This window comes from Podarcis tiliguerta (assembly GCF_965153285.1).
Source record: "Podarcis tiliguerta genome assembly, chromosome: 8".
Classification (NCBI taxonomy): domain Eukaryota; kingdom Metazoa; phylum Chordata; class Lepidosauria; order Squamata; family Lacertidae; genus Podarcis; species Podarcis tiliguerta.
The window spans coordinates 39,178,312-39,188,958 of record NC_139541.1 but is presented as its reverse complement, the minus strand read 5'-3'; the positions used below and the strand labels follow the sequence as shown (position 1 = coordinate 39,188,958).

At 47.9% G+C, this 10,647-nt stretch overlaps 1 protein-coding gene across 1 annotated transcript; it reads right to left on the bottom strand.

Moving 5' to 3' along the window:
• Positions 1–1,203: 1,203 nt before the first annotated feature.
• On the bottom strand, positions 1,204–10,556 carry MVD (mevalonate diphosphate decarboxylase). The gene is made up of 10 exons (XM_083456508.1): positions 10,058–10,556; positions 8,369–8,439; positions 7,269–7,383; positions 5,712–5,873; positions 4,708–4,907; positions 4,506–4,580; positions 4,021–4,239; positions 3,486–3,601; positions 3,260–3,368; positions 1,204–2,560 (listed from the first exon to the last, which is right to left on the bottom strand). Exons 1-10 carry the CDS (start codon positions 10,125–10,127, stop codon positions 2,480–2,482), a joined length of 1,218 nt encoding a protein of 405 aa, XP_083312634.1. The 5' UTR covers positions 10,128–10,556; the 3' UTR covers positions 1,204–2,479.
• Positions 10,557–10,647: the final 91 nt, after the last annotated feature.

Below are 10,647 nucleotides of genomic sequence, written 5' to 3'. Positions count from 1 at the left end.
AGTATCCAAATAGAAGGGTTAATTGTGGGACATTGAAGGCGGAAGGGCCACAGCTTTGTGACAGAGAATCTGCTCTGCTTGCAGGAGGTCCCAGGTTCAGTCAGCAGCATCTCCAGGTAGGGTTGGGAATGTGCTATCTGAAGCTCTGCTGCCAGTCAGTGTAGACAAGACTGAGCTAGGTGGACCAGTGGCCTGGGTGCAGTAAAAGCCAGCTTCACGTGTGTTGTTGTAGAGCAACCGCACTAGTTCAAGAGATCCAGCAAGGCAGCACGGGATCTGCAGCCCAAAATTTGCCTGGCTCATTCATTTGAAGAACCGAACGCTCTCCAGTTGCCCAAAAGTCTGCATGGCGTCTTCACTCCTTCCCATACAACATGCCTCTCTCCTCCCCTACTCCATGTGTGGCAATGGTTCCCATTCCTTTTGTCTTCTTCCTTCTTTGTCTCGTTCACTCCTCTCCTAAGTGCTGTAAGACCTGCACCAGCAGATGGTACTTCCAGGAGGTGGGGAGAGAGACCTGCTATCACTGCCCTCCCCTACATTTGCCATTTGCTGCTGTCAAGCTCCTCTGGAGGAGAGAGGTGGGAGCCAGCTGTATGTCATCTAGCCTGGTGAAAGTCTCCTCCTTAAGCTACACCCTTGGAGTGCAGCAAGACCAGCACCAGAAACTTTACAGTCAGTTAACTCTTGTTTTGCCTTGTATTTATGTACTATTGTCTTTATTCTGTATTTGATGATCTTTGGCTATTTTTCAATTTGCCGACATGTTCTGTATTTTGCATATTTGTACTTCCAGTGCTCAGTCTTTTGTTGTGTAATGTTTGCTGTTAGCCGCTTTGAGCGCAGCTAATTGTGGGAAAGCGGCATACAAGTAAACTCAGTCAATCCCAATTCCGCCCCCACCATCTCATCCTACAACCCACCCACCCCTGGGCCTGCAACTTGTGCCCTACTATCACTGTCCTGCGAGGACTGCATAGACCTTCTGAGCCCAGTTTGCATGGATTTCACCTCGCTCAATTCACCTTTCATTCCCCTTACTGAAGTTGCACTGTTTGCCAGTATTCTATAGCCAACAGCTTCACTCAGCGCAGCTGGAACGTTCAGCAGCTCAGCCAATAGTTTGGGGAAGATGGCAACAGACAACAAACGGCTAATTGGTACATACAGAGAAGATGTCAGAGAGAAAGATGGCGTGCACAGTTCAGAAGATCACTCTCTTTTATCTTTAAAACCACAAGTAAAAATGACATTCTGTAGCACCTTAGTGGGGAAAACCCAAATGGGATCTTGTATAAAAGACAGCAGTATGAAACCAGCCAACAGGATTGGAAAGAAAACAAAGAGAGGCAAAAGATGCTGAGGGGGATATACTTTGGCTTACCTGAATACAAGGCAACCATTAACACCTCTCCCCACAATTGTATTTTCTAAAAAAGCAAGCCCCCACTTTTTTTAGCAGCTTGGGTGGGGGCCATCCCCTCTAGGCACTTCCCACCTCGCCCTGTGAGGGAAAAAGTGCTTGTGGGAACACGCTACTTTTTCAAGTGACCCAGGTTAAGAGTCAGTAGAATTATAATTGGAGCCTAGAAAAGCAATGGAGCTGAAAGAGGAAGTGAGAGAGATTGTCAGTCTTCTGACTTCCTCCTTCAGTTTTATGTACTTTTTTCAAGAGAGAAAAAGGTAACCACCCACCACAGACTCATAAGCAAGCAGGTAGTGAATGGGGGCTTAGAGGCCTTGCTTTGTGGGTGCAAGGGAAAGAATCTAGCCCCTGGCACCCCATTGGCTATCCCTGGCATAAGTTAACCCTGGCTGTAATAGAACAGACTAGCAAAAGAAGGTCTAACGTTTACTAGAATTTCTACAGCCCACAGCTGTGCTTTAACATTTCCAGTTCCTCAGAAACTCTTAGCGGTTAAGGCATCACTCATCTTTGTTCATTGATCGTGATGTGTACACACACCCTTAATAAAAGCAGGTGTCTTGCTGGATCAGGGGCTGGGGCCTGCAAGAGTCTAACATTCTCTGCAAGAATCCCAGATGCCCACAGGCATTAGGAAGTGCAATAGAAACGGGCCAATGAGCTACCGCAATCTACCTTCTGCCTAGTCCTGAGCTACAGGGGAAGAAGCTCCAGCCCCAAGAGGTCAGAAAAAGGCTTGTGGGGCAGGGAGAAAAGAGGAAGCTTGTGCTCCCTTCCTGTGAGGATTTTGGCTTGCAGGAGTCCCTGAAATAATACAATAGACAACACCACCACCACCGCTGAAAGAATGGCAAGAAAGCTTCCTGCGCAAATAACCGCCAGATATTCATCAATTTCATATTTCCCATAAAGACACAGCCTCTTCCCATTCCCCAACTAACAAATGCCACTGGTCTTCAGGCAGTGCTTCCTGCCCAAATGTTTCCACAGTCCTCCTGCCCAGTCACTTGGCCCTGAGTGGGGAGTGGAGCAGCCCCAGAAACAGGACCCAGCTCAGCTGCTGCTTCGGGGCAACCCGTCTGCCCCCAGGAGATGACAGCTTGCATCTTCCACCAGTGCTGGTCCTGGCCCCGGCTGGAAGGAAAACAAAAACATAAGGGATGAAGGAGGGGAAGGAAATTAGGAGGCAAGGACCACACATTGTTCAAAGTGGAATCATAGTGCTTTAAATGTAGCGTGAATGTGGGTCCAGGTAAATCCATTTCCTCCAAGCCTGCCTGAAGCACCTTGCCCCAAAACAAGACATTCACCGCTGGGCAATATTTGTTAAGACTTCCTTTTCCTTCTCTGCCCTACCCTGGGGGAAAAGGGAGTAGCTACCAGCCCAACCTACTGCAGTCCACATGTGTTTAAGGAAGAGAAACAATGACAAGGAAACAGTTGTTTTTAATAGGGAGTGGAGGACTTCTGGTTTGAGAACACAGCAAACAGCAGCACTCACATCGTTAAAAATAAGGATAAACTTCCAGTGGGGTGGCTGTGTCAGTAAGACCAGAAGCACTTTATTATTTCTGGAACTTTTTCCCCCGCCCCATAAATTAACCTTGTAGAGAGGTGCCCGGCCTTTAAAAGATGGCACCAGCTTTAAAAGATGGCACTTGTGGCTACACACTGGGCAAAGGGAGCTCTGAGACAGGAGTTATAGCGGTAGCAAAGACACAAGACTTCCAGGGACAGATTAGGAACAGCTTGCGTTGCTGAATTATGAGCCAAGTGAGGCCACGTCCCTGGTGCCTGGGGTGTTGAAAGGAGGCCACCTTTATCCAGCCATACCTTGGTGAGCAGCATATACTGGATCGCTCCTGGCGTGGGATCCCTCACCACAGCTGACAGCAGCTCCTCAGAGGGTGTTGCTGACCCCACGGGCAAACCTTTCAGGAACCTGGGCAGAGGGGTGAAGTGGAGACAGCAGAGTTAGGGCGTTGGCCGTCATGGCACCCCTGCCTCCGATTACAAGGGTCACACAGTAAGTGGCAACAAAGTGATTGGGTTCACGTACTGGCCTCCATTATTCTCCGGAGGAAAGCTGCGCTTCACCACTTCCACAAACTCATCCACCGTGTCATCCAGCATGAAGAGAACTGCGTTTGGGCCAGCGTCAAATGTATAAGCCACCTGTAAATCAAGCCTAGATGTCAGCAAAGCACCTGTTTTACTTTAAAAGGCAACTATCCCTCTGTGTGTGATGGGAAGGAGCAGGGTAGGCATGTTCCTGCATTCCTGAACCAGAAAAAGACTGGCTTATCATTTAAGGGAAGTCCTGTGAAGCGAAGGGAGAACAGAGCAGACCTTGCTCTCTAAGCTTTTAGAACAAGGTCTGCTATATTCTCCCTTCGCTTCACAGGAGCCTGTTGGGCTCTAAAAGAAGGAAGCGGCTGTAGAAAAGCTGCAGGACCTTTGATCCTCTCATTGCAATGTTTCCAAACGTAGATGGTCCTTGTCAATTTGACCCAGGTGCATCCCTTTCCAAAGCCCTAGGGCGCCCCTGCCCTCCCTCCCGTGAGCACTGCGTATTTCCTCCCCACCGGCCGCACCTTGGTCTTGCCGCAATGGGCGTTGTAGCGGTGCACCAGGGCCACCACTTGCTTGGAGATGTCATTGAGATAGAAGATGGGTGGGAAAGTGTCCAGGCAGGTCGCGTGGAACTGGTTGCTGTCCTTCATGGTCAGCTCCCCAAAGGCCTCGAAGTCCCGCTGCTGGATATGCTGGGTCATTTGGGACATGCGCTCTGGAACCAGAGCCTCAGCACGGTGCTAGAAGAGGAGAGGGAAGAGATGGCTTTTGCTGTTTAGCTGTTTATTTACCATGGCTGCTCCACAGCTGGAGGCAGCAATGCTTCTGGAAAGTTGCTGGAAACTGCAGGAAGGGAGAGGGCTCTGGTGCTCAAATCAAGATTGAGTGTTTCCCCAAAGGAGTCAGGTTGGCCACTGTGAGAACAGGATGCTGGACTAGGTGGGCCTGATCCAGCAGGGCTCTTTGTGCATTTCTGCAGCCAGCAGGAGGCAGCACTTTCTCTTACCTTCAGCAGGAGGCTGGTCTTCACGCTGGTCTGCATGCCTGCCGTGCTGGCCACGTGCTTCTTCTCGGCACTCACCTGCCAGGAAGGGGCACAGAGAACAGCAGCCATTCAGGCTCTGGCAAAACGGTCCTTCAGCCCACTCATTACCTGAAAAACCAGGGCCTGCAGTGTTTTCCTGGCGCCTGCCAATGCCCTCACTCACCACCAGGATCAACACCCTTAGCTCTGGCCAGTGCGTCTCCGGCGCCACCTGCTGGGCGATGCTGTCCTTGCCATCGGCGCTTTGCCCCATGACCCACTGCACGAAGCCCCCGAACATACTTCGGCAGGCACTTCCGGAGCCTTGCCGAGCCACTTCAGAGAGCTCACCCTCCACACCATAGAGCTTGGCCAACGCGTAGACTGCAGCATCAGAGAGAAAAAGAGAGGAAGGAGAGCAGAGTCGTTTATTTATTTATTGCACTTATATCCTTGGATATAAATCGGTTGATTAGAGCATGGTGCTGACAATGCCAAGGTTGCAGGTTTGATCCCTGTATGGGACAGCTGCATATTCCTGCATTGCAGGGGGTTGTACTACATGATCCTTAGGTCCCTTCCAACTCTATGATTCTACTAAGGAATGCCTCAGTCATGATGTCTATGACATCTAAGCTTTTTCTCCAAGGACGCATACACTGTTCTCCCTCTCTCCATTTTACCCTCACAACAACCCTGTGAGGCAGGTTAGGCTGAGAGGAAGAGCGTCATGGCCCAGTGGGGATTTGAACCCTGGTCTCCCAAGGTCCTAGTCCGACACTCTAACCACTGCACCACACTGGCTCCTCCCATGAGACACCTGTTATCCCTTAAGACCTTGATAATACCCTCAACCCAGCCATTTCTTCTCAGCCTCTTGGCTCTCACCCAGCTCTCCTGCAGAAATCTACATGGTTTTCACCCCCATTTCCCCCTTCCTCACAACAACCCTGCCAGGTTGGTTAGGCTGAGTGAGACTGACTCCAGGTTTCCTGGTGAGCTTCATGAATGAAGGGGATTTAAACTCTGGCCTCTCAGGCCTGACTGACACTAACTGCGGGGCTGCCAACATACCCATCGTGCTCCTAGCGAGAGATGCCGTTTTGAACAGGGGAAGCAAGAGAGTCAAAAGAATCTGGAGGGAGCAGACCAGATCTCTAGGAGCTACCATCAGTTTCCCCCACTCACCCAGACAGGCAAACCCAGCTGCAGAAGAGGCCAGCCCAGCAGCTGTGGGGAAGTTGTTTTCTGAGGCAATGTGGACCTTGTAGGCAAGGCTGAGGGCAGAGCGGCTGCTGCTGTCACCGCTGTTCCCGTTACCGCTGTGCCGCTTCCTCGCTAGACGGCGTACTGGAGGAGTGAGAGAGAGAGAGAATGAAGGATAGCAAAGAAGGTGATGGAAGCCAGGCAGAAGATACCCGCAGTCAAGGAAATGTGGCAGACACACAAAAGGCCCCTATTTGCATTGGCATCCCACTGGCTTCTGCAGATGCCCCTGTTCATACAGGCATTCCCTTGATGTCTAGATCAGAGTCACTTGCTTTAGTTACTGTTCTGTTTTAATGAGATAGTTTTATTGCATATTTTAATTATGGATGCTCACACTTTAATTGGACTGATCTGCTGTGTATTTAATTGATGGGTGTTTACATTTTAACGTTTGTATGATTGGCTTTTTTTACTCATAAAACCACTTAAAATCCTAGTTTGGCCTTAAGAGGTATATAACGTATTATTATTTATAATAGGATTAACTGCCACTTGGTGGAAATACCAAGCAGGGAGAGTGCTGTTGCACCCTGTCTTGCTTATGGTCTTTCTGGGGGCATCTGGTTGAACACAGAGAGAATAGGACGCTGGATTAGATGAACCTTTTTCTGCCATGCTCTTTTTGTGTTCTTATGGAAGCTCACTTCGGACAGCAGGTGGAGTCGCATGAGGGAAAATGCTCCATAATACTATGTTCATTTTCTGCGTGGAGGGAATTGACTCAGTGTAAAACAGCTTCCTGTACTCCTGTAATTTGTGGCTGTACCTCACCAGTGTTCCAGATATGAGCCCTGTTGAAAACTGAACAGGAATAATTGTATATTTTTGTGTGTGGTTTGCAGTGGATCCCAGAACCATGGTAACAGCAGAGAGGCTAGTGAGGTGTGCTTGTCCCCATCATTATCAACTTTCAGGAGCCAATTTGAAAACATCCCTGTTTGCCCACATATTTGGTGGCTAAAGAATGCCTTGGCAACCCCAGGATCACTGGACAGAATAATAATATTTATAGCTGCAACGGTTTTTAGGAAAAAAACTTTTTAATGATATTTTGGATGAATTCAAGCTCTGTGCCTGGTGCCAGTTTGTGCAGCTGCATCACAGAAATTAAAACAGACCTGAACCTCGCATTTGCTACGCAGGTGTGCCTAAGCCTTCCTTCCCTCAAACTAAACCCACAACTTCTTACTCTGCCCTCAGGAGAAAGAGCAACAGCACAGTTCTCCCAACCTTCCAGCAGAAAACAGTCAAGGTAAAAAAAATTATTCCATGGTTGACCCCTCCCCAAGTGGAATATACAGGTTGTACTCAACCAGCCATTACTCAAAGTGGACCCACTGCAATTAATGGAGCCAAGTTAACCATGGCTATTACTTTCAATGAAACTATCGTGGTGATGACTAAAATTAAATACAACCCTAAGAATCCAGACTTGACAAAAGAGGTCTATGCTTCTGTGTGCTGCCTTCTACTCACTCTCTCGTAGGCATGACTGGAGGCGTGGCTGACCAATATCATTCTCCTTCCCATTGAGCCAGAGGCGGTCCTCAGTGAAGTCCCGGCTGATGGCAGCTGTTGTGGTGGTTTTCAGCTGTAACAGAACCACAAGTTAGAAGCTCGCAAGCCATGAGCAGTTAACCTGTTGCCCTCCAGCTCCTGTTGGACTCCAGTTTCCACCACCCTTGGCCATCAGCCATGCTGGCTGGGGCTGATGGGAACTGGAGTCCAACAGCCACTGGAGAGCTGCAGGTGAGCCACCCCCATCATAAATGAACAACCACCTGGGGCCATCTAAGCAGACCTCTACCTTGCAGTTCTATGCCCATTTGCTCAGAAGTAGGTTCCACTTTGCCCAATGGAAATTGCCCCCAAGTATACATACATGTTTACCTAGCAGTAAACCCCACTGAGCATAGTAGGCTAGGCACAACATGCTAAAGCCAGCAGGATGAGGGGCAACACCTATATTTTCAATCTTAAAAAGCAGTAAAAACATTGATCAAATAACTTTAAAAAACACACCAGGCAGGCAGACTCCTCTGGGGAGAGTTTTCATACACAAGGCATTGGACTCAAATTCCCCCATCCCCTCATCTGACCACCACATGGTTCACCTCTTTGGAGAAGGACCTCTGCATGACCCCAATACCTAGGCAGGTTAAGAGGGAAATAAAATTTTAGCTGCAGATTCCAGGCTAGAAAGAACTACCAACATCACTTGTTGGGAAGGAAGGAACCTGTGTTTTTCCTAAACCTTAAGAGGTTTATGCATCTACATGGTGGTAACATTGCCCCAAATCACAGAGTTAGTTTCTACCACCCTCCCGATGCTACCATTCTTCTTTCAAGAAAACAGAATCCTAACTTGCAAGTTTGGCTTCATAATCATGACATCCCTTCCAAGACCACTAGTAGATCCAGATTATTTAAAGAGCATCTACATTGAGTTTGATTTCTCTCTGTGTGACTGTATCGCCCTCAGTAAGGTTAATCATGGTTTAGTGACTAACAATCGCTCACTTGTAACCCTCAGTTTCGCAAACAAAAAGGGACATTTATGACGATCTGGTACTAACCTGATCTTGGTGCAGGGTGACGCTGAGGGAAGAATTAATAGGCAAGATCAGCTCTTCATCACGCTTCCCCCCTGGGTAAAGGAGGACATTGTTTGAAAATGAGTGAACTCAGAAGCATTTCACCATTCTCTACAGCCAGTTCCCTGGGTGGTCAGTGTCTCAATAGCATCAGTAACCTTGGGAGATGACAGAACTAGTCCAACCTGATCTTTCTCATGGCAATAGATGGAACTACATTACAACAGCAAGGTAAACCTATTATTTGCTGGTGCAATCTTCCTCGTCCTCCTGGCTTTCGACTTGCTAATTTGTCCACTTATAGTACTGCAGGAGGAGAGAGAACTAGATTTCCCAACTAACAAATCTTGAGTTCTTTTGGGTACGCATAGAGTAACCCACCAGTCTTCTAAGGGACAAGGCCAATCATTTTTTTAAATTTAGAACTGGCATTTACAAAATTAGTTGTTTTATTTACAATATTCTAAATGCAATTCACTTTTCACATTCGAAAAATGTGTTTATATCTCTAATCCACTTCATCTTTGTTTCCTTGGTATGGAATTTCACAACTCAGGAGTAACTGCCTAAGATGCTTTTCCAAACGCCTTCACTGTCAGTATTTGGCATACAGAATTCACTCTTTCCTTGATGATCCACTTTTAATTTAAAGTTTCTTTAGTACAATGGAAATTATGACACATCATGCAGAACCCTCAATTACTTTTGATGGAATACCAGCAAACCCTCACATTTTGAGTGCAGATGCTGCTTCTTCTTTGGAGATCACTCGTAGCCAAGTACGATTGTCTTCCATAAACATGGTTTTAACAATGAGTCCGTAAGTGACTGTGGAGGCCAATTCTAGATCTACACATCCTTCCACAGTGGGGACATTGGTTCCAGGAAGGGAGTTAATCACGGTGTGGATTTGCCAAGCGTGCCTTCCTCTTAGCACGTTTCTCCCTTGTGTCCTGAGTTCGAGTGTCTTCAAAGCCTATGACAACTTTGGTAAAGGCTGTTCTCCAACTGGAGCGCTTGCAGGCCAGTGTTAGAATCAATCCTTTAAAAGCTAACTTTCATTGCAGCAAATGTTGTTCCATTTCCTGATACTCTTGCATTTTTAGGGATATTTTAAGAAGGGAGAAGGGAAACTCACACTTCACCAAAAGCACAAGAAAAAGGAAGGAGTCTCTTTTTCTTCTCCCTTTAACCTCATCCTCTTGTACATGGATCTTTTGCAAAAAAAGGGCTCTTGTAGGTCTCACACTATACAGTGCCTTCTTATAAGCACTCAGAACAAAATCTAACTGTGTTCATGTTCAGTTGAGCTTGCTCGAGCAAAAACATATAGAAGATTACAGCTTTTAAAATGAACACACACATACACTTTCCTCTATGACAGTGTTTGGGAACCCTCCAGATGATGTTGGACTCTTAACTGCCAACAGCCCCAGCCAGAGTGGTAAATGGTGAAGGGATGATGAGAGTTGGGAGCCCAGCAAATATCCTGAGGGCCACAGGTTCTACGTCCCTGGCCTGTTAACTCTTCTTCCTCCCCATGCTCCTGGTTCACAAATTTGAAAGCCAGTCTTGAGATCCGAGGAGCAGCCACTAAGGTTTGCAACAACAACAACAGCAAAAACAATAGAAAAATGGGAGGTAAAGGGGGAGAGGAAAGGAGGTACTCACAATATTTTATCACCGCGATGTTAACAGGGGCAGTGCAGGTCACGACGGACAAGGGTTTATCTTCAGCCATGGTGATGACAGACGAGAAGCGGGTGCTGCTATAGTTGAGGAGGAGGAGAGAGGGGCAAAGGGTGGATCAAGTAAGAAGGGACACAACTTCAGATCCTGAAAAAAATGCCAGGAGCCAACCCAACGGCTTAGTCGAGTCCTAGCTTGCTTGCGCTGTTTTCTCTACCCCAGTTACCCAGTTGCACTGACCACACGGGCGACAGAAAAGCAGATTCAAGATTGCAAACCTCCCTCCAACACTCCCACATGTGCCTGCAAGGAGAAAAAGGAATGCCACGCCCTGCACAGCTGCCTTCTCTGGGATTGGCCAAGGAAGCACCAGCTGCTGCAAGCCTGCCCAATCAGGGCCGGCCTCATCGCCTCCTGTTGCAATTCTTATCCAATGAGAGAGCGTCGGAAGATGGGGCTCCTCTCTCTCCTCATTCAGAATGCTGATCAGAAAGGCGGAACCCTCGAGGCGCCTTTTAAGGGGGAAATGTTTTCAGTACGGACGTTTTCTGCACCGCGCAAGCACGCGCTGG